This window comes from Panulirus ornatus, chromosome 2, assembly GCF_036320965.1.
Source record: "Panulirus ornatus isolate Po-2019 chromosome 2, ASM3632096v1, whole genome shotgun sequence".
In the NCBI taxonomy this organism is placed as follows: Eukaryota; Metazoa; Arthropoda; class Malacostraca; order Decapoda; family Palinuridae; genus Panulirus; species Panulirus ornatus.
In genome coordinates, this window is record NC_092225.1 from 79,444,778 (window position 1) to 79,471,008 (window position 26,231).

A 26,231-nucleotide genomic window follows, 5' to 3' on the forward strand; every position below is an offset into this window, starting at 1 on the left:
TCAGTGCTTAAAGTTTTATAGTAGATGGATACATTGGGAGGATATGATCAGCAAGTTGGTTGCAACAACAGGAAATCTCGCCAGATACCAAAACCCAGCAGAGGAAAGAAAAATACCAAGATTATTAGACATCAGTTATTTTCTATACACTCAAAATATTACTTCAAACACATGAACAGGAATTAGAGAAAAGGGCCATTAATGAAATATGATGTAACTCAAAATACTTTTACTCTTCTGTAAAATGCAAATCAAGGACCACAAACTCTACTGGCCCCCTAAAAAGGGGAAGAGGATGCTTTGAAAGATGACTGCCAGGAGATATGTGAAATTTTAATAAAAGCTGTATGAACCAGTATTCAAACCAATTTAAATATAAATGAACTGAAAGACATCTTCCTAAACAGTAATCCCCCCATGTTACATATATCAGATATCATTACCTTAACAAAGGATTCGAGAGAACCAGTGAGATCATGCCTATGCACTCTGCCCCTAGACCAGACTCTTGGATTTTAGTCTTCATCAAGAAATGCACAAAACCTCTAGCACAAGCACTAAACATCCTCTAGAGAAAGTCAAAATTCTGGTATCATTCTCAAGAGAATGAAACTGACTCATCACCCCACTCTACAAAGGTGAGAAGGTATCCTGAAAAACTATCAACCAACAGCACTAGAATTGCACATTATTAAAATCTTTGAGAGTTCTAAGAGGTGAGCTGACTGCAAATATGAAATCAAACAATCTACAAAACCCTAACTTAAGGGAAAAAAAGGAACAGTTACCTCTCCCATGTAGATGCCAGGCTGGATTTTATATACATTTAAGATGAGAGGTAAAACCAACAATGATGGTCTTCAGGGCACTAACCCACTCTCAAATACAATTGCTGCTATGTGCTAACATCACCTTTCCAGGCATGCAAAATTGTAGAGTGAGAGATTGCAAAGAAATTTCACACCACAGTAACACCCTTAAATGCTAAGCTACTGAGAATGACTAAAGCCGATGAGGTTGTACACTCAAAAATATAAGAGAGATTTATTATTATTATTTTGCTTTGTCGCTGTCTCCTGTGTTAGCGACGTAGCGCAAGGAAACAGACGAAAGAATGGCCCAACCCACCCACATACACATGTATATACATACACGTCCACACACGCAAATATACATACCTATACATCTCAATGTACACATATACATACATACACAGACATATACATATATACACATGTACATAATTCATACTGTCTGCCATTATTTATTCCCATCGCCAAATCGCCACACATGGAATAACAACCCCCTCCCCCCTCGTGTGTGCGAGGTAGCGCTAGGAAAAGACAACAAAGGCCACATTTGTTCACACTCAGTCTCTAGCTGTCATGTAATAATGCACCGAAACCACAGCTCCCTTTCCACATCCAGGCCCCACAGAACTTTCCATGGTTTACCCCAGACGCTTCACATGCCCTTGTTCAATCCATTGACAGCACATCGACCCCGGTACAACCACATGGTTCCAATTCACTCTATTCCTTGCACGCCTTTCACCCTCCTGCATGTTCAGGCCCCGATCAATAAAAATCTTTTTCACTCCATCTTTCCACCTCCAATTTGGTCTCCCACTTCTCGTTCCCTCCACCTCTGACACATATATCCTCTTGCTCAATCTTTCCTCACTCATTCTCTCCATGTGACCAAACCATTTCAAAACACCCTCTTCTGCTCTCTCAACCACACTTTTTATTTCCACACATCTCTCTTACCCTTACATTACTAACTCGATCAAACCACCTCACACTACATATTGTCCTCAAACATCTCATTTCCAACACATCCACCCTCCTGCGCACAACTCTATCCATAGCCCACGCCTCGCAACCATACAACATTGTTGGAACCACTATTCCTTCAAACATACCCATTTTTGCTTTCCGAGATAATGTTCTCGACTTCCAAACATTTCTCAAGGCTCCCAGAATTTTCGCCCCCTCCCCCACCCTATGATCTACTTCCACTTCCATGGTTCCATCCGTTGCCAGATCCACTCCCACATATCTAAAACACTTTACTTCCTCCAGTTTTTCTCCATTCAAACTTACCTCCCAATTGACTTGACCCTCAACCCTACTGTACCTAATAACCTAGCTCTTATTCACATTTACTCTTAAGTTTCTTCTTTCACACACTTTACCAAACTCAGTCACCAGCTTCTGCAGTTTCTCATGATTCAGCCACCAACGGTATCATCAGCGAACAACAACTGACTCGCTTCCCAAGCTCTCTCATCCCCAACAGACTGCATACTTGCCCCCCTTTCCAAAACTCTTGCATTCACCTCCCTAACAACCCCATCCATAAACAAATTAAACAACTATGGAGACATCACACACCCCTGCTGCAACATACATTCACTGAGAACCAATCACTTTCCTCTATTCCTACACGTACACATACCTTACATCCTCGATAAAAACTTTTCACTGCTAACAACTTGCCTCCCACACCATATATTCTTCATACCTTCCACAGAGCATCTCTATCAACTATCATATGCCTTCTCCAGATCATAAATGCTACATACAAATCCATTTGCTTTTCTAAGTATTTCTCGCATACATTCTTCAAAGCAAACACCTGATCCACACATCCCCTACCACTTCTGAAACCACATTGCTTTTCCCCAATCTGATGCTCTGTACATGCCTTCACCCTCTCAATAAATACATTCCCATATAATTTACCAGGAATACTCAACAAACTTATACATCTGTAATTTGAGCACTCATTCTTATCCCCTTTGCCTTTGTACAATGGCACTATGCAAGCATTCCGCCAATCCTCAGGCACCTCACCATGAATCATACATACATTAAATAACCTTACCAACCAGTCAACAATACAGTCACCCCCTTTTCTAATAGCTTCCACTGCAGTACCATTCAAACCCGCTGCCTTGCCGGCTTTCATCTTCCGCAAAGCTTTTACTACCTCTTCTCTGTTTACCAAATCATTTTCCCTTACCCTCTCACTTTGCACACCACCTCGACCAAAACACCCAATATCTGCCACTCTATCATCAAACACATTCAACAAACCTTCAAAATACTAACTCCATCTCCTCACATCACCACTACTTGTTATCACCTCCCCATCAACCCCCTTTCACTGAAGTTCCCATTTGCTCCCTTGTCTTACGCACTTTATTTACCACCTTCCAAACATCTTTCTATTCTCCCTAAAATTTAATGGTACTCTCTCACCCCAACTCTCATTTGCCCTCTTTTTCACCTCTTGCACCTTTCTCTTGACCTCCTACCTCTTTCTTTTATACATCTCCCACTCATTTGCATTTTTTCCCTGCAAAAATCATCCAAATGCCTCTCTCTTCTCTTTCACTAATAATCTTACTTCTTCATCCCACCACTCACTACCCTTTCTAATAAACCCACCTCCCACGCTTCTCATGCCACAATCATCTTTTGCGCAAGCCATCACTGCTTCCCTAAATACATCCCATTCCTCTCCCACTCCCCTTACCTCCTTTGTTCTCACCTTTTTCCATTCTGTACTCAGTCTCTCCCGGTACTTTCTCACACAAGTCTCCTTCCCAAGCTCACTTACTCTCACCACTCTCTTCACCCCTACATTCTCTCTTCTTTTCTGGAAACCCCTACAAATCTTCACCTTCGCCCCCCAAGACAATGATCAGACATCCCTCCAGTTGCACCTCTCAGCACATTAACTTCCAAAAGGCTCTCTTTCGCGCGCCTATCAATTAACACGTAATCCAATAATGCGCTCTGGCCATCTCTCCTACTTACATACGTATACTTATGTATATCTCTCTTTTTAAACCAGGTATTCCCAATCACCAGTCCTTTTTCAGCACATAAATCTATGTATATTATTTTTATTTTTATTATACTTTGTCGCTGTCTCCCGCGTTTGCGAGGTAGCACAAGGAAACAGACGAAAGAAATGGCCCAACCCCCCCCACACACATGTATATACATACGTCCACACACGCAAATATACATACCTACACAGCTTTCCATGGTTTACCCCAGACGCTTCACATGCCTTGATTCAATCCACTGCCAGCACGTCAACCCCGGTATACCACATCGCTCCAATTCACTCTATTCCTTGCCCTCCTTTCACCCTCCTGCATGTTCAGGCCCCGATCACACAAAATCTTTTTCACTCCATCTTTCCACCTCCAATTTGGTCTCCCTCTTCTCCTCGTTCCTTCCACCTCCGACACATATATCCTCTTGGTCAATCTTTCCTCACTCATTCTCTCCATGTGACCAAACTATTTCAAAACACCCTCTTCTGCTCTCTCAACCACACTTTTTATTTCCACACATCTCTCTTACCCTTACGTTACTCACTCGATCAAACCACCTCACACCACACATTGTCCTCAAACATCTCATTTCCAGCACATCCATCCTCGTGCGCACAACTCTATCCATAGCCCACGCCTCGCAACCATACAACATTGTTGGAACCACTATTCCTTCAAACATACCCATTTTTGCTTTCCGAGATAATGTTCTCGACTTCCACACATTCTTCAAGGCCCCCAAAATTTTCTATGTATATATATCTCTATATATATATCCCTGGGGATAGGAAAGAAAGAATACTTCCCACGCATTCCTCACATGTCATACAAGGCGACTAAAGGAGACAGGAGCAGGGGGACAGAAACCCTCCCCTCCTTGTATTTTAACTTTCTAAAAGGGGAAACAGAAGAAGGAGTCACGCGGGGAGAGCTCATCCTCCTCGAAGGCTCAGATTGGGGTGTCTAAATGTGTGTGGATGTAACCAAGATGAGAAAAAAGGAGAGATAGGTAGTATGTTTGAGGAAAGGAACCTGGATGTTTTGGCTCTGAGAGAAACGAAGCTCAAGGGTAAAGGGGAAGAGTGGTTTGGGAATGTCTTGGGAGTAAAGTCAGGGGTTAGTGAGAGGACAAGAGCAAGGGAAGGAGTAGCACTACCCTTAAACAGTTGTGGGAGTATGTGATAAGAGTGTAAGAAAGTAAATTCTAGATTGATATGGGTAAAACTGAAAGTTGATGGAGAGAGATGGGTGATTATTGGTGCATATGCACCTGGGCATGAGAAGAAAGATCATGAGAGGCAAGTGTTTTGGGAGCAGCTGAATGAGTGTGTTAGTGGTTTTGATGCACAAGACCGGGTTATAGTGATGGGTGATTTGAATGCAAAGGTGAGTAATGTGGCAGTTGAGGGAATAATTGGTATACATGGGGTGCTCAGTTATAAATGGAAATGGTGAAGAGCTTGTAGATTTATGTGCTGAAAAAGGACTGGTGATTGGGAATACCTGGTTTAAAAAGCGAGATATACATAAGTATACATATGTAAGTAGGAGAGATGGCCAGAGATCATTATTGGATTACGTGTTAATTGATAGGCATGCGAAAGAGAGACTTTTGGATGTTAATGTGTTGAGAGGTGCAACTGGAGGGATGTCTGATCATTATCTTGCGAAGGTGAAGATTTGTAGGGGTTTTCAGAAAAGAGAGAATGTTGAGGTGAAGAGAGTGGTGAGAGTAAGTGAGCTTGGGAAGGAGACTTGAGTGAGGAAGTACCAGGAGAGACTGAGTACAGAATAGAAAATGGTGAGAACAAAGGAGGTAAGGGGAGTGGGGGAGGAATGGGATGTATTTAGGGAAGCAGTGATGGATTGCGCAAAAGATGCTTGTGGCATGAGAAGCGTGGGAGGTGGGTTGATTAGAAAGGGTAGTGAGTAGTGGGATGAAGAAGTAAGATTATTAGTGAAAGAGAAGAGAGAGGCATTTGGACGATTTTTGGAGGGGAAAAAATGCAAATGAGTGGGAGATGTATAAAAGAAAGAGGCAGGAGTTCAAGAGAAAGGTGCAAGAGGTGAAAAAGAGGGCAGATGAGAGTTGGGGTGAGAGAGTATCATTAAATTTTAGGGAGAATAAAAAGATGTTTTGGAAGGAGGTAAATAAAGTGCGTAACACAAGGGAGCAAATGGGAACTTCAGTGAAGGGCGCAAATGGGGATGTGATACAAGTCGTGGTGATGTGAGGAGGAGATGGAGTGAGTATTTTGAAGGTTTGTTGAATGTGTTTGATGATAGAGTGGCAGATATAGGGTGTTTTGGTCGAGGTGGTGTGCAAAGTGAGAGGGTTAGGGAAAATGATTTGGTAAACAGAGAAGAGGTAGTAAAAGCTTTGCAAAAGATGAAAGCGGGCAAGGCAGCAGGCTTGGATGGTATTGCAGTGGAATTTATTAGAAAAGGGGTTGACTGTATTGTTGACTGGTTGGTAAGGTTATCTAATGTATGTATGATTCATGGTGAGGTGCCTGAGGATTGGTGGAATGCTTGCATAGTGCCACTGTATAAAGGCAAAGGAGATAAGAGTGAGTGCTCAAATTATGGAGGTATAGGTTTGTTGAGTATTCCTGGTAAATTATATGGGAGGGTATTGATTGAGAGGGTGAAGGCATGTACAGAGCATCAGATTGGGGAAGAGCAGTGTGGTTTCAGAAGTGGTAGAGGATGCGTGGATCAGGTGTTTGCTTTGAAAAATATATGCGAGAAATACTTAGAAAAGCAAATGGATTTGTACGTACCATTTATGGATCTGGAGAAGGCATATGATAGAGTTGACAGAGATGATCTGTGGAAGGTATTAAAAATATAAGGTGTGGGAGGCACGTTGTTAGAAGCAGTGAAAAGTTTTTATCGAGGATGGAAGGCATGAGTACGTGTAGGAAGAGAGGAAAGTGACTGGTTCTCAGTGAATGTAGGTTTGTGGCAGGGGTGTGTGATCTCTCCATAGTTGTTTAATTTGTTTATGGATGGGGTAGTTACGGAGGTAAATGCAAGAGTTTTTGGAAAGGGGGGCAAGTATGCAGTCTGTTGTGGATGAGAGAGCTTGGGAAGTGAGACAGTTGTTGTTCGCTGATGATACAGCGCTGGTGGCTGATTCATGTGAGAAACTGCAGAAGCTGGTGACTGATTTTGGTAAAGTGTGTGAAAGAAGAAAGTTGAGAGTAAATGTGAATAAGAGCAAGGTTATTAGGTACAGTAGGGTTGAGGGTCAAGTCAATTGGGAGGTAAGTTTGAATGGAGAAAAACTGCAGGAAGTAAAGTGTTTTAGATATCTGGGAGTGGATCTGGCAGCGGATGGAACCATGGAAACGGAAGTGAATCATAGGGTGGAGGTCGAGAACATTGTCTCGGAAAGCAAAAATGGGTATGTTTGAAGGAATAGTGGTTCCAACAATGTTGTATGGTTGCGAGGCGTGGGCTATGGATAGAGTTGTGTGCAGGAGGGTGGATATGCTGGAAATGAGATGTTTGAGGACAATATGTGGTGTGAGGTGGTTTGATCGAGTTAGTAATGTAAGGGTAAGAGAGATGTGTGGAAATAAAAAGAGTGTGGTTGAGAGAGCAGAAGAGGGTGTTTTGAAGTGGTGTGGTCACATGGAGAGAATGAGTGAGGAAAGACTGACCAAGAGGATATACGAGTCAGAGGTGGAGGGAACGAGGAGAAGTGGGAGACCAAATTGGAGGTGGAATGATGGAGTGAAAAAGATTTTCAGTGATCGGGGCCTGAACATGCAGGAGGGTGAAAGGCGTGCAAGGAATAGAGTGAATTGGAACGATATGGTATACCGGAGTCGACGTGCTGACAATGGATTGAACCAGGGCATGTGAAGCGTCTGGGGTAAACCATGGAAAGTTCTGTGGGGCCAGGATGTGGAAAGGGAGCTGTGGTTTCGGTGCATTATTACATGACAGCTAGAGACTGAGTGTGAATGAATGTGGCCTTTGTTGTCTTTTTGTAGCGATTCCTCGCGCACATGAGGGGGGAGGGGGTTGTTATTCCATGTGTGGCTGGGTGGCAATGGGAATAAATAAAGGCAGATAGTATGAAATGTGTACATGTGTATATATGTATATGTCTGTGTGTGTATATATATATGTGTACATTGAGATGTATGGGTATGTATATTTGCATGTGTGGACGTGTATGTATATACATGTGTATGGGGGTGGGTTGGGCCATTTCTTTCGTCTGTTTCCTTGCGCTACCTTGCAAACGTGGGAGACAGCGACAAAGCAAAAATATATATATATATATATATATTTTTTTTTTTTTTGCTGTGTCGCTGTCTCCCGCGTCTGCGAGGTAGCACAAGGAAACAGACGAAAGAAATGGCCCAACCCACCCCCATACACATGTATATACATACGTCCACACACGCAAATATACATACCTACACAGCTTTCCATGGTTTACCCCAGACGCTTCACATGCCCTGATTTAATCCACTGACAGCACGTCAATCCCGGTATACCACATCACTCCAATTCACTCTATTCCTTGCCCTCCTTTCACCCTCCTGCATGCTCAGGCCCCGATCACACAAAATCTTTTTCACTCCATCTTTCCACCTCCAATTTGGTCTCCCTCTTCTCCTCGTTCCCTCCACCTCTGACACATATATTCTCTTGGTCAATCTTTCCTCACTCATTCTCTCCATGTGCCCAAACCATTTCAAAACACCCTCTTCTGCTCTCTCAACCACGCTCTTTTTATTTCCACACATCTCTCTTACCCTTACGTTACTTACTCGATCAAACCACCTCACACCACACATTGTCCTCAAACATCTCATTTCTAGCACATCCATCCTCCTGTGCACAACTCTATCCATAGCCCACGCCTCGCAACCATACAACATTGTTGGAACCACTATTCCTTCAAACATACTCATTTTTGCTTTCCGAGATAATGTTCTCGACTTCCACACATTCTTCAAGGCTCCCAGAATTTTCGCCCCCTCCCCCACCCTATGATCCACTTCCGCTTCCATGGTTCCATCCGCTGCCAGATCCACTCCCAGATATCTAAAACACTTCACTTCCTCCAGTTTTTCTCCATTCAAACTCACCTCCCAATTGACTTGACCCTCAACCCTACTGTACCTAATAACCTTATATATATATATATATATATATATATATATATATATATATATATATATATATATATATATATATATATATATATATTATCCCTGGGGATAGGGATGAAAGAATACTTCCCACGCATTCCTCGCGTGTCGTAGAAGGCGACTAGAGGGGACAGGAGCAGGGGCCAGAAATCCTCCCCTCCTTGTATTTTTTAACTTTCTAAAATGGGAAACAGAAGAAGGAGTCACGCAGGGAGTGCTCATCCTCCTCGAAGGCTCAGACTGGGGTGTCTAAATGTGTGTGGATGTAACCAAGATGTGAAAAAAGGAGAGATAGGTAGTATGTTTCAGGAAAGGAACCTGGATGTTTTGGCTTTGAGTGAAATGAAGCTCAAGGGTAAAGGGGAAGAGTGGTTTGGGAATGTCTTGGGAGTAAAGTCAGGGGTTAGTGAGAAGACATGAGCAAGGGAAGGAGTAGCAGTACTCCTGAAACAGGAGTTGTGGGAGTATGTGATAGAATGTAAGAAAGTAAATTCTCGATTAATATGGGTAAAACTGAAAGTTGATGGAGAGAGATGGGTGATTATTGGTGCATATGCACCTGGGCATGAGAAGAAAGATCATGAGAGGCAAGTGTTTTGGGAGCAGCTAAATGAGTGTGTTAGCGGTTTTGATGCACAAGACCGGGTTATAGTGATGGGTGATTTGAATGCAAAGGTGAGTAATGTGGCAGTTGAGGGAATAATTGGTATACATGGGGTGTTCAGTGTTGTAAATGGAAATGGTGAAGAGCTTGTAGATTTATGTGCTGAAAAAGGACTGGTGATTGGGAATACCTGGTTTAAAAAGCAAGATATACATAAGTATACGTATGTAAGTAGGAGAGATGGCCAGAGAGCGTTATTGGATTACGTGTTAATTGACAGGCGCGCGAAAGAGAGACTTTTGGATGTTAATGTGCTGAGAGGTGCAACTGGAGGGATGTCTGATCATTATCTTGTGGAGGCTAAGGTGAAGATTTGTATGGGTTTTCAGAAAAGAAGAGTGAATGTTGGGGTGAAGAGGGTGGTGAGAGTAAGTGAGCTTGGGAAGGAGACTTGTGTGAGGAAGTACCAGGAGAGACTGAGTACAGAATGGAAAAAGGTGAGAACAATGGAAGTAAGGGGAGTGGGGGAGGAATGGGATGTATTTAGGGAATCAGTGATGGATTGCGCAAAAGATGCTTGTGGCATGAGAAGAGTGGAAGGTGGGTTGATTAGAACAGGTAGTGAGTGGTGGGATGAAGAAGTAAGATTATTAGTGAAAGAGAAGAGAGAGGCATTTGGACGATTTTTGCAGGGAAAAAATGCAATTGAGTGGGAGATGTATAAAAGAAAGAGACAGGAGGTCAAGAGAAAGGTGCAAGAAGTAAAAAAAGAGGGCAAATGAGAGTTGGGGTGAGAGAGTATCATTAAATTTTAATGAGAATAAAAAGATGTTCTGGAAGGAGGTAAATAAAGTGCGTAAGACATGGGAGCAAATGGGAACTTCAGTGAAGGGCGCAAATGGGGAGGTGATTACAAGTAGTGGTGATGTGAGAAGGAGATGGAGTGAGTATTTTGAAGGTTTGTTGAATGTGTTTGATGATAGAGTGGCAGATATAGGGTGTTTTGGTCGAGGTGGTGTGCAAAGTGAGAGGGTTAGGGAAAATGATTTGATAAACAGAGAAGAGGTAGTAAAAGCTTTGCGGAAGATGAAAGCCGGCAAGGCAGCAGGTTTGGATGGTGTTGCAGTGGAATTTATTAAAAAAGGGGTGACTGTATTATTGACTGGTTGGTAAGGTTATTTAATGTATGTATGACTCATGGTGAGGTGCCTGAGGATTGGCAGAATGCATGCACAGTGCCACTGTACAAAGGCAAAGGGGATAAGAGTGAGTGCTCAAATTACAGAGGTATAAGTTTGTTGAGTATTCCCGGTAAATTATTCTTTTTTCTTTCGTACTATTCGCCATTTCCCACATTAGCGAGGTAGCGTTAAGAACAGAGGACTGGGCCTTTGAGGAAATATCCTCACCTGGCCCCCTTCTCTGTTCCTTCTTTTGGAAAAAAAAAATGAGAGGGGAGGATTTCCAGCCCCCCGCTCCCTTCCCTTTTAGTCGCCTTCTACGACACGCAGGGATATGGGAGGGTATTGATTGAGAGGGTGAAGGCATGTACAGAGCATCAGATTGGGGAAGAGCAGTGTGGTTTCAGAAGTGGTAGAGGATGTGTGGATCAGGTGTTTGCTTTGAAGAATGTATGTGAGAAATACTTAGAAAAGCAAATGGATTTGTTTGTAGCATTTATGGATCTGGAGAAGGCATATGATAGAATTGATAGAGATGTTCTGTGGAAGGTATTAAGAATATATGGTGTGGGAGGCAAGTTGTTAGAAGCAGTGAAAAGTTTTTATCGAGGATGTAAGGCATGTGTACGTGTAGGAAGAGAGGAAAGTGATTGGTTCTCAGTGAATGTAGGTTTGCGGCAGGTCAAAAAGTCCAGCTGGCTTCCCAACCAAACTTGAAACTAATGCACTTAAGTTGAGCTGATCCAATGGTATTACTGTATAATTATCAATTTATCTTGTTGCCTTTTACTAATATCATAAAATTAAACTATAAACTTGTTTCCATCACTCTGAAATATCTCAAACTGCATTATGCATATTCGAGAAACTAAAACTGCTAGAAATACAAGGTAGTGTACTTCTAAGTACTTATCACCATAATCAAACTTCGTAAAAGTCTTGGTTCAAGGTGTACTAACCCCAGCCTGAGTTTACTACATCTCATCAAATTTCCTTGTTAAATCCTGCAAAAAGCCATCAGTTTCTGAAAGACCATAAATCTAATAAAATTATGCAAATATACAGAATGGCTATGGTGACTATTTAATTCAAATAAACCTACAGCAAATTTTTGATAAAATTTCAAGAGAAAATCTACAACAAACTCCTCTCAAATTTCAGGTAAAGTTCAGGTGCAGTCCAAGTTGTCCTAACTTAAACACTTCATGAATAAATTACCTCAGGAAAAATCTTCACTAAAATCAAGATATCTTTATGGTAGTAACTTCACATAAATCCTGGGGATCATCCCCATTTACCACAGAATATTTCTTTTAAGTTAACCTAATCTATTCTCTTCCCTCATGCAAGAAGTTTAGTTCAAGAATTGTAAATTCTCTTTGGTACATGTGACCGCACTTGTTATATCCCTGGGTATTATGTCACTGTTTTGTTGGATGTAGAAAGTAAATAATACCACTCATTTTTAGGTATCAATGTCTTGCATTACACTATATTGGTAAAGATGCAACTTTCCATATAATAAAAATTACCTAATCTAAAGAATGATTCAACAATCATCTTCAACTAACAAGGAGTGTACATATCTAACCTTATCTACCATTAAGTTCTTACCTGGATCTACAAACTTTGGTTTTTACCAATGTGTTTGTCCCCCATTCAATTGTAGAAACTAAGGTTGCAGCTTCTGCATAAAGTCCATGTTGAATAAAAATCACGTAAATTAAAAAAAAATCACACACCAGTTTTACTGTCCTACTCAAAGACCACATAGCAGTTGTATGTCATAATATAATCTTCTCTTGATACTAACATACAAAAACTTATGCCTTTATTGTATGTTTCAAATAAAAAGATAGTAAATAATGCATGTGTTATCTAAAAAATAAATGAATACAAAAATAAAACCACATGAGCAAGGAGTAAGAGAAAAGAATCAAAACACTGAAGTCTTTAAGTGTTAAGAAAACTAAATATCAGTCTAAATGTTTTAATACAAAAAACATGAAAAAATGAAATATGCAATTCAACACAATGTTAAATACATACGAGGAATCTGATCATTACTATAATATATTCAACTACACAAAAGATTTATTTCTCAAATTAAGGAAAAGGAATTGTAGCACTTATCAAACTGCCCTAAAATCCACTAACCCTGAGCTATTTTGAAAGCATGCTGAAAAACCATTTCAGTAAAATGTTTTGTTTTCATGCTAATGTTCTTTGACAGATGCAGTCCAAAAATCATCTTTTTAGCAAAGCCCGTAAGACAATACTGTAATTAGTTTATAAAAAATTTCCCAACTAAATTACAAACACTGCAAAACCATAACTTGTAAGAAAAAATAATTCCTTGGAACCTAAACAGAACTGGTGATATACACACAATATAATCACTTGGATTCAATTACCTTACAGATTGCAGCTATATCTACAATAGTGAAACATTAATTATTCATCATGATCAAAGTGTTTACCTATGTCATATACAAACCTGAACACCATTATTCATTTTAGAACTTTTATAAAAGTGAAAATACACAATTATTCTAATTAAATGAAACAATGATGAGCACAGACAAGCAAGACAAGTGCCATCTAGATATCTTTCATTTAGCTACACTAACCATTTATAACCCTAATCAATTAGTTAAAAAATATTGGCTTAAACTGGAGCCAAAAAAATACATAAATGTTTTTCTTTAGGTTTTGTTTATGAACATGGTGGTATGCATTATTAATTACTGTGAAGTACCATTTGTTTAAAGATATAAAAAAAGTGCAAATAAAAAAGTAAAAAATAAAATTACAGATATTTATATAGCAACAAGAGATTCCCTTTACTTTCATATTTTCATGGATTTGTCATTCCAGTAAATGTAAGTGCAAGTCTTTGACTGACAGACATTCACAGAGGAGTACAGCCTTATTCATGTCACAACACTGGAGGATAAGGAGTGTGTTGGGTCACACACAAAAAAGGAGAGATTATTTCAAATTTCAAAAGAAGCCAAAGACAACACATACTATTTGAATTTCAAGACATTTCCTCACGAATGCATTTACTTTTAAAGTTTCTGTTGTAAGCATTAAATACACTTCAAAATACAAAGAATGAAGCATGTACTGATTGTAGATAACATCAGTACTGTGTCCACTAAATAACCAGCATAAATTTTTTTCACCAACTGCTGTATAGGAACTTACCTAGAACACCACCAGTCCATCTACTCTCTGTATTTAGTCTTTTAGCAACTGATGAATACACTGGCACTTGCAAATCAAACGTCTAGTCCTCTAAATTGCTCCCATCAACAAGACAGATGTACATGATAATATTGTACATCTGACTTATAGTTCAATACATTGTATTAGCTATGCTTCACCAGATGAACTAGTCCAAAGAGGTCATGTGACACAGCCAGGGTGAAGAGCTACACAAAAGGATTAGGATACTCAGCCACTAGGGTTCCTGGTCAACAGAACCAGACAACAGGCTAAGGTGACTGAGGGACAAGACAGGTCTGGTTGACAATGCCTCACTACAGTCTAGGAAGACAGGCCATTTGACTGGCCTGGGTGATGAAGTCACAACATGGGTTGAGTAATAGAACCATTTGACAAGCCTGAATGACAAAGCCACACTAAATGCCTGAAGGACACAGCCACAAGACAGGACCAGGTAACAGCTACACAGCCTGAGAAACAGCCCTAGAATAAGCTTAGGAAACAGAGCCCCATGATGGGCCTGAAAAACAAAGCCATACAACAGGTATGGGTGACAGAGTCATATGAAAAGCCTTGTGACAGCCATATGAAAAGTCTTGGTGACAGAGCCATACGAAGTTTTGGTGACAGACCTAAGTGACAGAACCATACAATGGGGATGCAGGGCAAACCTACAGAGACAGATTATGCAGAGTTGAAAAGGGACTGCATGATGTAGCCACATCATGAAGCTGAGCACGAGAGCCACAAAACAGGCTGGGTGAAAAAGCCTGTTGGTGCAAGTCAGAAGGCTTGCCCAACTGAGTCCAGATGGGCAGAGAGATAAAAGACAGGTCAGCCAGGTGCAGAACTGGAAGACCAGAGATAGCCAAGTACAGACTCAAAATGATTGGAATAGGTGTTGAAATATAAGGTTGGGAATGGGTGTACAGCACAGTAAGTAAGGCAGAAAAGGAAGGATACAGCCTGGTGCATGACCTCACGGACAATGCTAAACTTACAGCTAAAAGGTTTAGGTGTGAGCACATCCTGAAGGCAAGTCAATCAAGTGAATAGCCTAAGGCTAGCTAGGTGCAAAGCCTAATAATTGGGGCCATCCAAGTGCAGAACTGATGACCAAGTAAGCCAGGCACAAAGCCTAATGTTTGGGCCAGCAAGGTTCAGAGTTGAGGCTGGGGTACATCCAGGTGCAAAGCTGAAAGGGTAGGGTCTACCAGGTGTGGAGACTAAAGGATAAGGTTAGCCAGGTGCACAGCCAGAATATTGGGCCTTAGAAATGTGGAAAACCTAAAGGCTGAAGCTGGCTACATGGAAAACCAGGAGTCAGTGCGAACTAGATGGTTAACCTAAAGTCTGGGACTGGCAAGGTGCAGAACAAGTCTGGGGCTGGGTACATGGCCAAAAGGCAGGGCCAATCAGGTGTAAAGCTCGAAGACTAGGGCCAGATAAAGAACCTACCAGATATAGAACCTAAAGTCTGCAAATTCATATGTGGCTGGCTGGGTAGAGCTAAAAGGCTGGGGTTAGCTGTACAGCTACAAGGCACCTCCAGAAGGCTGGGGCAAGCCAGGTGTAGAACTGGCAGAATGAGGCCAGCCTGGTAAACAACTGGAAAAGTGAAACTGGTGAGCTACAGAGCTTGCCAGATGGAGAGTCAGATGACTTGGGCTCGCCAGACAGAGAGCAAGATGGCAGGGGCTGGATGCAGTGCCAGTAGGATGGAGCTGGTCTGGTGCAGAGTCTGTAGGGTGGTGCCAGCTGGCGCTCAGATTTAGACTGAGGTTGGGTAGAGTTAGAAGGTGGTGACAGTTCAGATGCAGAGCCGGAAAGTGGAACCGGATGCAGTACAAGTAGGCAAGGCCAGGTGCACAGCTGTTAACAGGTACTGTTTGAAGAGTCAGGAGGAACAGCTAAGTGCAGAGCCGGAAGATGGGGCCGGTTGCTGACCTGGATGGTGAAGCTAGGTGCAGAGCTGGTAGAAGGGGCCAGGTGCAAAGTTAGTATGTAGGGCTGGATGGACAGCCAGTGAATGCAGTTGGATGCAGAGCCGGTAGGTGGGGCCGGGTGCAGAGCCGTTGAGCAGGGCCTACTGCAGAGCCAGTATGAGTGTCTGGATACATAGCCAAAAGGCTAGAATAGGGTGTGGAACCAGAAGGCTGTGTCAAAAGATGAGCCTGGGTGCAGAGCCGGTAAGCGGAGCCGGTTGCAGAGCCAGAAGGCTGGGTTCAGGTGCAGAACTTTGTGACAGCCTGGTGATGGGGGAGGGGGGCAGATATCAGGAATGATGGCAGGACTGGATGTCAGCCAGAAGACAGGATCAGAAGGTGCAGCTGGTAGGGAAGACGGGTGAACTAATCGTCAAGTGGTACAGGCAGCACTGATCGGGTACCAGAAGTCGAACTCATCTTCTACCGCTTCCATTATCTGAAGCAACAAGTCATTTATTTCCAATTGTGGGAAACCATAGAGAATGTCACAAAGACATAAATAAATATATATACTGATTAATATCCAGAAAAAAATTGCAGGTTTTGAAAAATTTAAAAACTTTTCTCTCTGAGGTAGCATCCTGTGAGCATGAGGTATTCTATAGAAATATCAGAAATAAGGACCTTCTAACCCTGTTTTTCTGTTGGGAAATCACTACCTTTCCCATCCATCACTATCCCTTGAACTACAGTGGTAACTCACTCATTTTGGATCCACCTGTGGCTAATCAGAGACCACCACAGAGATGATGTCATCAACCCAATTGCTGCAAGTTGGTCAGAGATCAGAGTTTGTATATCATGTGAATACTGGTGAAGTCTTGGGGAGTCTACCCCAACAGCCAAGACCCAGCTCTGGCTGCTGAGTTGGATCATTGGTCAAACAAGCTGCTGAAAACCATAGCCCCATATCCCCCTTAACCTGGCTGATTTGGCACACTTTGTAGGTACTCATCCAGGGCACTCTCAAACTTCTCTACTGTAATTCCCATACCGTTTCTCAAGATAGCAGGCAACGTGGTGAAGTCTTGGGCCTCAGATGTTAAAGGCAAGTTCTCTTTTGATGCATAATGCACCTCTGGATTTTAGTAGTAGTATTTTACAAAATCTTTCATGTTTGTTGTGCAAGAAGGATGCTGTTTCTGAATGTAAGTTAGGAACTGTACCTCGAGGATCTTCCAGGTATAGATAATGATATCTCTCTCACAGCTGTTCTCTAGGGAGTGTAGGCTGAGAGATTTCAACAGTTTCAAGTAAATTAGTTCCTTTACCACCAATACGGACTGTGAAAGACTTCTGAACACTTTATCTCATGGATATCTCATGGAGTCTTTGGGGGTCTTCATCCGCAGAGCATGGGCAAGGCACTGGCTGCTGGATTGGATCGTTGGTCGACCAAGCTGTTGGAAGCCACAGCTCTCAGGCCCACATGGCCACCACAGCCCTGGACGGTAAGGCATACTCTAACTTCTCAACCTGTGCATCCCAAGCTATTTTTGATGGTAAACAGCAAGCACCTTTGGCCTTTCCAGGAAGTATTTCACAAAGTCTTCCATGCCCGTCATGCCAGTAGGATGTTATTTATGAATTTAGGTTGGGAATTGTACCTTACAGGATTTTCCAAGTACAGATGATACACCTATCCCGTCTGCACTCCAAGGAGTATAGCCTCATTGTTTTCAGTTGTTCCCAGTAATTTAGTTCCTTTACCACATAAATATGGGCTGGAAAGATCTCTGGACACACTAAATTCACAATTTTACCCACCTTGTGATGTTAAAACTTAGCAATACTCCATTTGTGAAGGATTTAGTGCCTTAAATATCATCATTGGTTTTTCTTCCCTTGTCTTGAAGGTCCATAGAATCCAACCTGCCATTCCTCTCCATGAGGAAACCATTATTTTGTTGTGTTCACTGAAGGTAAGGTTCATAGACACTATTACTCCACTGTCTTTCACATTATTCATCTGGTCCATGATAGCATCTGTGTTTGGTATTCTGTATCTTTATGATTTTCTAATTCTCCAATTTCGACTGCCTTGTCAGGTGATGTGAGAACACAGTAATATTCATTTTGTGAAAAATTAGTGCCTTAAATAATATAACCATTGGCTTTTCTTCTCTGGTCTTGAAATTCCATAAATACAGCCTATCATCCTTCTATAGGTGGAAACTTGTTTTGTCTTACTCACCAAAAGTGAGACTGTTATGACTCTGAGGTCTTTTATGTTGTTCAACTGGTTTATGATAGCATTTGTATCATTTGTATCATCTGGTATTTAGTACTGTTTCCGATTTCTTCCTTTTCCCCATACTGGAGGAGTTGAAACTTATATCCCTTGAAAAGCAGACTGTTTTTGGTGACCCAGTTGAAGACTTCATTTATGTTTCTTTGTAGCTGTTTAGCATCCTCTACTGATGAAATGTTCATACTTATTCTTGTATCTGCAGAGGATGATATAAGACTGTGGTTCATGCTTGCATCAATGTCAGATATAAGAATGAGCTACAGGAGAGGTGCAAGAACAGTTCCTTGGAGTACTGGGCTTTTTACCCAGGAGTCACTAGAGATGGCATGGTTTACAACTACATGTTGTGATTTGGTTGCTAGAGTTGTTTATCCATCTCCCAATTTTCAATTCTTCGCCTTTTGCATTTTATGTGCTGTGACACCATGGTCAAATCTATCAAATTCTTTTACAATGTCTGTGTAAATCAAGTTAACATTTTCTTTGTTTTCCAGAGCCTCATCAATCCTATCAAAGTGGTCATGCAACTGAGAAAGGCAAGATCTTCCCACCCTGGGTTATGCTGATTGTTCATTTTCATAAATTCAATTAGAATGCTTCTTTGGATTCTTTCAAAGATTCAAATAATGTGCAATCCTAATGCTATCTTTCGATAATTTATTGGGACTGCTTTGATTTCACCTTTGTGGAGTGGGGTGTGATTCAGTTTCAGACTTTTGGAAAAGATGCCAGAATCAAGACTTTTTCCCCTATGGACATTTAGTGCTCATGCTAGAAGTGTTTTGAATTTCTTTATGAAGACTGAGTTCTTTGAGTCCTGGTGCAGAGAACATGCGCATGTCTCGATGACCCTCTTAAAATCGTGTTTTAGTAGTGATATCTGCTATGAGCAAAACTGAGGGATTATTGTTTAGGAAGAAATCTGCCGAGTCATTTATCTTTAATTAAGTATTTGCCTCACTGCATCCAGATTCATATTGTTGTTTTAGAATCTCACTCAGGTCCTGGCAGTCATCTGTAAATGTAACCTCTATTTTAAGTGGGGCAATGGAGTACATATTCCTGAATTTCTGTTTTGCATACGAGTAAAAATGTCTATGTTGATTCTTATTTCACCTACAGCTTTTTCCTTCTCTTGCTTTTCCCGAGTTTCGTATGACATTTTGAGTTTATGGTCTATGTCAAATAATTCATTTGATAGGTTTTCTCTCCTTTGCTGGGTGAACTGTGGCTTGTTTAGAAGTTCTGCAATTCTATTTTACCTCCTATAAATAAGAACTCTTCTTACTTGTTCTACCCTAGACCTTTGGTGCTTCCTTCTTGCTGATACAAGTTTGTTGAATGTATAAAGTATCTAAGTGGTTATGTTATTACTACTCTGTTTTAGCACTCATCATACATCACATCCTCCCATTTTATCTGTTTACCATTAAAACTGAATTTACTGAATACACCTTCATTGTTACATTTGTTCTGCCTGGGCAGTAGGGCACCTATACTTGTTTTTACTTCAACTAGAAACTAGGTCCACATCAATTGTAAAGATTAAGTCCACAGTGTTATTTCCTCTGGTTGGTTTTGTTGTCTGCATACTAATGGAGAACTTTCCATATAGTCTGAATTACTCCCTTTTTGGAGCACTTCATCCAAGCTCTTCCAGTGTTGGAAGTTTTAGCTATGATGTTATTTCCTGCTTTTCTCTATTTACTGTGTGTTAAGTTGAACGCTGGATTTCTGAGGTCAACAAATGATTCTGTATTTCTTGTTTGTTCCATAAATGCTTGAGGCTTTGCATCTGTTGTTCTATAGTTAAATGCAATGATCAGATACACGAGTTTTCACCCTTGACAATGAATGCTTCTACTACATCATTTGAGGAGTTCACGAGTTCAGTCATTATAAGAGTATCTGTTATATAAGGTCCAACTCCTCAACATGATCTTACAGTCCTATCTGTACAGGTTGTAGATTGGGATCAAGACCTTACTATATATATATGGTCCTCTATGTGTCTTTAATGAAAGCTGCAAGTAATACATTTGACTCATTCAGCAAGCTACTTATTAATAAGATTTTACTTGTTATATGTGATCTAAGTCCCACTATGTTGGCATATACAAAGAACATTACATGATCTCTCTCTCTCTCTCTCTCTCTCTCTCTCTCTCTCTCTCTCTCTCTCTCTCTCTTTTTAGGGGGATTAATATGCTCTATTCTGCTGAATTTGGCAGAATGCTTTCAACTCCTTTACCATTCTGAAGACAAATGTCATTTCCTCCTCTGGTAATTCATAACAAGGCTGGTTATGTGGTCCTCACAGTGCTCAATCAAGCAGTGCCTAATTTCTAATGATGATCAGCACAATTCTGGATGGTAAAGTTTGCAGCCTACCCCATACTGGCACTTAATTTTTTCAAGCCAGTTCAAATATTTTCTAGGGTGTTTAAATTTACATTTTCCCCATTAAGATATGCTAGCTTAGCCCTACAAGCAATTTCCCTTTGTGTAGTATCTACTGGCTCTGTGCACCCCTTGACTTTGTTATTCTTTCGATGCACCACATCTCACACTACCTGTATCTATGGTGAGCCTGTAAGTCTCCATGTTTCCAAAATCTTGCTTCCCCACTCCTTCCATAGTTGAATCAGTATCTTTGTCTCCTTCTGCACCGATGTTTGAGCTATAAGTTTCCTGGTTTCCATTTTCATCATCTTCTTTCATACCCGTGTCAGCGACTGTCTCTTCCAGTAATTATGTCTGTGCTTGCCATTTCTCCCTCTCCTTCCAAGCCTAAATCAGCATCTGTCTGTGCTCATATCTATGGGTAAAGTTTCATGATGTCCACTTTCAATGCTAATTTCCACAGTGGACTCTTCCTCTATAGCTGTGTCAGGGACTATGAAGTCTATTAAACCACTTTCTATAACAGCATTTCCCATTTCTGAGTTTTTGACTTGCAATGGGAATTATTTCCTGCAACTTTTTCCACTTGTAGAGTAATTGTAGTGTTTTCACAGACTTTTCCTTATCTGCCTTAGATACCCATCTACTATCTCCACGTGCAATAGGGGGATGTGTGCCTGTAGTACTTTACCAACACTTACTGTCTCCCTATAAAACACTTTTGATATTTTGATCATGTTATGGTTTATGTTTGTACACTTGATGTGACAAGTTTTCTTACAAGCAAGCAATTCCGAGTCAAGCGTTTAGGATATTCTTGCATATAAACCAATTCTCAGTAATTTTCTTTTATAATACCTGTGCTTCCCGAGTTACAAATCAACAACTACATTTTTTCTATGTCAAAAGGGAGATATGTAAGTTTAATGCTCCCAATATGAGATTCTTTTTATACACTAAAATTTTTATCATTATCAACATCATAACTATTACTGCTTGTATTAGTACCATAACTTCTTAAATATAACTTATTTGTACATCAACATTTATATTCTGTTCATGAAATGTCAAGTTATCCTCCTCTTCAGCAACATCATATTTTTCTGTCTTGTAATTTTAAGTTTGTCAGTTTCCTTACCCTCTATATAACCCCTCTCCATTTTCTCTCCAATAACTCCATTCTCTCCTTTTCTTCTTCCATTATCGTCCATTTCATTCTCCTTTGTTTATCTATGGTTCGAGGATGCTGTGGACTGTTACAGATATTTCCCTCCCTGACCAAAGCCCTATAAGGGGTAAAGGTTACTCAAGCTGAGTTTTTTCTCTATATATCTTTGTTTTCCATTAATTCTTCCCATATGGTGATTCAAAATAATATATTCATCATAAATGTTGTACATACCAATGTCTTGGTGACAGTGTCAACTCAAAAGTGGTCAGAGCTGGCATAGAGACAGGAAAAACAAAATACAGAAGGGAAGGCAAGGTAGACAAAAAGACCAGAAAAAATGCTCTTGGGTCACTTCCTTGGAGAAGTTTTTGTTTTTCAAAACCTACATTCCTCTATTTTCTGTCCAACAAGCATGAGAGCATACCTACACGAAGGAGGAGGTCTTAGAGAAAAACTCTCAGATGAGAAGACTAAACCTAAAGACAGAAATTTGGATATTTGATGCTGATCAGGGTCACACTAGAATCTGTCTATCCTAAGGAGGAATCCCAAGAGTTACACCAGGCATATCTGAAGAAGGTGGTAGAAGAGTGACAAAGACCCCTTTTTGTTTTTCCAAGAAAAGGTATCAGAGGAAGGTACAAGTAGAGTCCAACATCCTCACACCATGCCCTCTATTGTAAAGTTCAGATTGAGCCAATAAAAGGATTATATCCATGTTGAGATATCTGCCAACAAAAGGGATTGAGACTCTACAGTGAATAAATAATAGTTCCCTTGATTAATCTCTGGAGAAGTCCAAAAACATAATTCAACTGGGCATAAGGCTTGAGGCTCTCTTGATGAAGTCCTTCAAGAACTGATGACAAAAGAGCTATTTCCATATTCAACAAATACATTCTTAGTCAAAAATCTAATTCTTAGTCAAAAATCTAAGGTTTGAGTATCTTAACTCATAAGATGATGTCTTCAGAGAAGAGTCTTGAGTCAGAATATAGCATATAATTCACTAACTCTCCTGAAGCCTGAGATAATAATGAAAAAGAGCTCTCAGGAAGAGATATTGAGAAGCCATACTGTAAGGAAAAATAATAGATGTAAAATGTCTAAACATCAGAAAGCTCCTGCTTAGATTGTTGTGGAAATGTGATGGGTCTCCTTCGAAAGACTAGAGAAGTTTATCTCAAGGAGGGCTAACAAGGTTAATACCAAACCCTGAAATAATGGGTTTTTCTGGAGCACTCTTGTATGAGACAGAGGTATTACCAGTAGCCAAACTAATGTAATGGGAAAGATAGGCAAGAACTCCAATCATAAAGCTTAATTCACGTCTGAGATATCACACTTTTCCTAAAGGGAATGAAAAGGCCTTCTAGACCAATTGTACTGTCCTGAGCAGGATAAATGCTATATAAAATATTATCTATTAGACATTCTCCAAACTTCTGCCTGACCAAGTGTTTGTGCAAATCCATGATTTTGAGCTCAGAATCCTCCAGAAAGCTGAGGTGTTTTAGAAGATCCATAGCTGTAAACTAAAGAGTGTGGTATTACTGTGGAGTTTCTGGCATTAAGGCTATACATCCCAGTTTAGGGACCCTAGTGTTGGTAAATCCTGAAAACTAGCGAGTTAAGAACTTTTTCCAAAAACACTAAAGGACAAAGATAAAGCTGGTTTTAATGCAAGAACAACCTGTACACTATCTGGAGTATGCCTTAGCTACCTAGTCATTATGGACTGAAGAAGATCAACGAGTATCTTCAACTAGTGAAGCATCTGAAGTTGCAAACCTAAGGTCCTGCATCTGTTGTTGGTCAGTCCATGAAAACAAGAAGTCTACCCCTTTATTGTTCATGCTCTGAATGGTAGGCTTTCGCAAGGTCTGTACTGTTCTTGGAAAATGCAAACTGAGGAAGTAGCCATTATACAAGTGTGCAAGCAGAACTGTGTGCCAAAAACCACCTATGAAACACCAAGCAGAAGCATTTTCAAGAAGCACAGACATGTGATAAGCTGAACTTGTACAGTGCACCAAATTCAAAAGTTTGTTGCATCAAATATAATTTTTCCCCCTATTAATTGATCTTTTTTAAGCCATGATCCTGGGTATCCCCTAAATATACAGGGCTAAAGGAAGCTTCAGGGTTAAGAGTAAAAGTCCTCATTCAAAAGGAAGGGGATGAGACCTATGGTTTACCAAGACCTGACAAGGGCTCTAAACCCACAGAGGCAGTCCTGAAATCTTCAAAGGAAGGAAAGGTGATTAAGAAACATAAGCCTTGCAGCGGTAAGTTGGGATTCCAGCAAGACAACAATCTTAAGCTGTACTGGGTTAAATGGACGGTTTTCAACTTGGTGGAAAAGGACTACCTTTACTTTGACAGAAGAGCATCAACATGAGACAGGCCACTATAAGCCTGTAAAGGGGCAGGGTCAGCCTGTACACAAGTCTGGTGCAGGCTGTCTACCTTGTCACTTATGGGTTGGGGAAGATCCATGAGCATCTTCAGCGTTGATTAGTCCATGAAAAAAACATTACCCCTCTCCTGCATGTGTTTTAAATGATGGGCTCTAACATGTTTTGTCCTATTGTTTAAAAATGCAAACTGAAGTAGTAGCCATCATGCAAAAGTGTGCAATCACAACTAAGTGCAAAGACCACCTCTGACGTACCAAGAAATCCCCTTTTTACATTGGAGGAATTAAACATGACAGATCATACAAAAAGAAAAGAAAAAATTAGCAGCTCAGGTTCTTCCAAGCCAAAGATACAAGAGTCCTAGTGGACATGTAACTCCTATAGAAGTAAATGGGCATACATTTTTCTTACATACACAAGAGAAGGAAACACTATGGGACAAAAAACTGACCAGGATGAAGCACTCAATCTGCTGTAAAAACTAACTGATTCATGTACCAACATGGGAAGTATGCTCATTGTCTTGGAGCAGCAGAATCCCTGGCACCTCCCAAATCAAATGAAAATTTCCGATGTGGTGATAAAACGAGTCTTTTCAAGTCTCTATGTGGAGCTCCTCCCTTTTTTCTAAAAGACAATTGTTATATAATACAGAAGTGCGAGAGATTTAAATACTATCCTAATGTATTATCAAAAGGTGACTAGGGACAAAGCACTAAAGGAAAAGATATTTGAAAGTCATATCCCCCAAAGACTAATCAAGATCTTGTCATATGACCTTACCTGAGGACAAGATCCCATCAGTGCACTAAGATCTTTTGTGCTGATGGCTACAAATCCACTGGTTTCCTGGCAGCAGGATGAAGCTGGCCCATATCCATTTCTGGAGGACCAGCCACCACAAAATGTTTACTATGGCATTAATATACCAGATGGGGCAAAGAGACTTTCTGGTTATAAGATCAGCTTACCTATATTTTCTCCAATCCCCAAACAATGTTTCTGGGAGTGAGATATCTTACCTCATGAGGAGCCTCATGGTATGCAAGGAACTCTAGGCAAGAGAATTTGTGGCTGCCACACAAAGTAGTAGCTCATGACAGGAGCCATATCATAGGGGGATAAATGAACTTCAGGTGAACCAAGATTGAAAAAATAACGTGTTCAACAGCACTAGGTGAGCCTACAAAACTGTATTTATTGTTTTGGTTCCTGTCTCTTGTTCCCATCAAGCCATGGGGAAAAAAATATTGGTATGTGAATGATAAGCACCAGAGAAGTACAAAAACCACAAACAAGGGTGCCCCCAGAAAAAGCTCTTCTGTTATATATCATGATTTAAAAGAATTTTGGCCCTGTATGGGATTATTACATTTCTCAATCCCATGGGATGGTCCATGTTAACCAGAAAATATCTTCATGCCATACTGGTCAATATATAGGACTTGTCAAATAAGAAGGATTCATTAATTAACCCATCCATCCTAACCAGTAGGGTTGATCCTTGTCCACTAGTTGCTCGCAAAACTCTATGTGAGAATATGAAGTTCCCATCATCTAGACACTCTCCTCCCCCAGGACCAGGTTGCAGGAATTACTTCTATATGTCTATCCATATCTTTGATGCTTGTGTTCACCAAGAACTCCTTTAAGGGTGGCCACGATAATAGTCTCCATAACTAGTGAACTCCAGTGCCACTTCATAGCCTTCGGTGCCAGACCCTGAACAGGAGGCAGAGGGCAACTCTAGTGCAGGGTTTGCGGAGTTTCTTACATAAAGTTCCTACCGACTTCTACCTAATGCTCCTGTCTAAATGTTCCTACCTACAGCTTTTATCTATTGCTCCTACCATTTTGCCAAAAGGCCATAGTGCACCGAGTCAAGTGTTGTCAATAAAGTGTTTTGTATGACAAGGAGATATTGTATGTTTGTGAACAGAATGCCAGAA

The 26,231-nt window shown here is 40.7% G+C and overlaps 2 protein-coding genes and 1 long non-coding RNA gene across 8 annotated transcripts in view; 1 reads left to right on the top strand and 2 right to left on the bottom strand.

Annotated features, from left to right (window-relative positions):
* Window positions 1-26,231, bottom strand: part of ecd (ecdysoneless cell cycle regulator) — a 708,809-nt gene that overhangs the window by 476,285 nt on the left and 206,293 nt on the right. The window lies entirely within an intron of this gene.
* Window positions 1-26,231, top strand: part of LOC139757550 (uncharacterized) — a 118,157-nt gene that overhangs the window by 35,045 nt on the left and 56,881 nt on the right. Inside the window, exon 2 of the mRNA XM_071678142.1 lies at window positions 17,390-17,488. Coding sequence (XP_071534243.1) covers window positions 17,390-17,488 — 99 coding nt within the window. The remainder of the gene's footprint in view (window positions 1-17,389; window positions 17,489-26,231) is intronic.
* The window catches only part of LOC139757562 (uncharacterized), a 52,235-nt gene continuing 39,885 nt past the window's right edge, over window positions 13,882-26,231 (bottom strand). Inside the window, exon 3 of the long non-coding RNA XR_011714666.1 lies at window positions 13,882-16,473. This is a non-coding gene — a long non-coding RNA (uncharacterized lncRNA). The remainder of the gene's footprint in view (window positions 16,474-26,231) is intronic.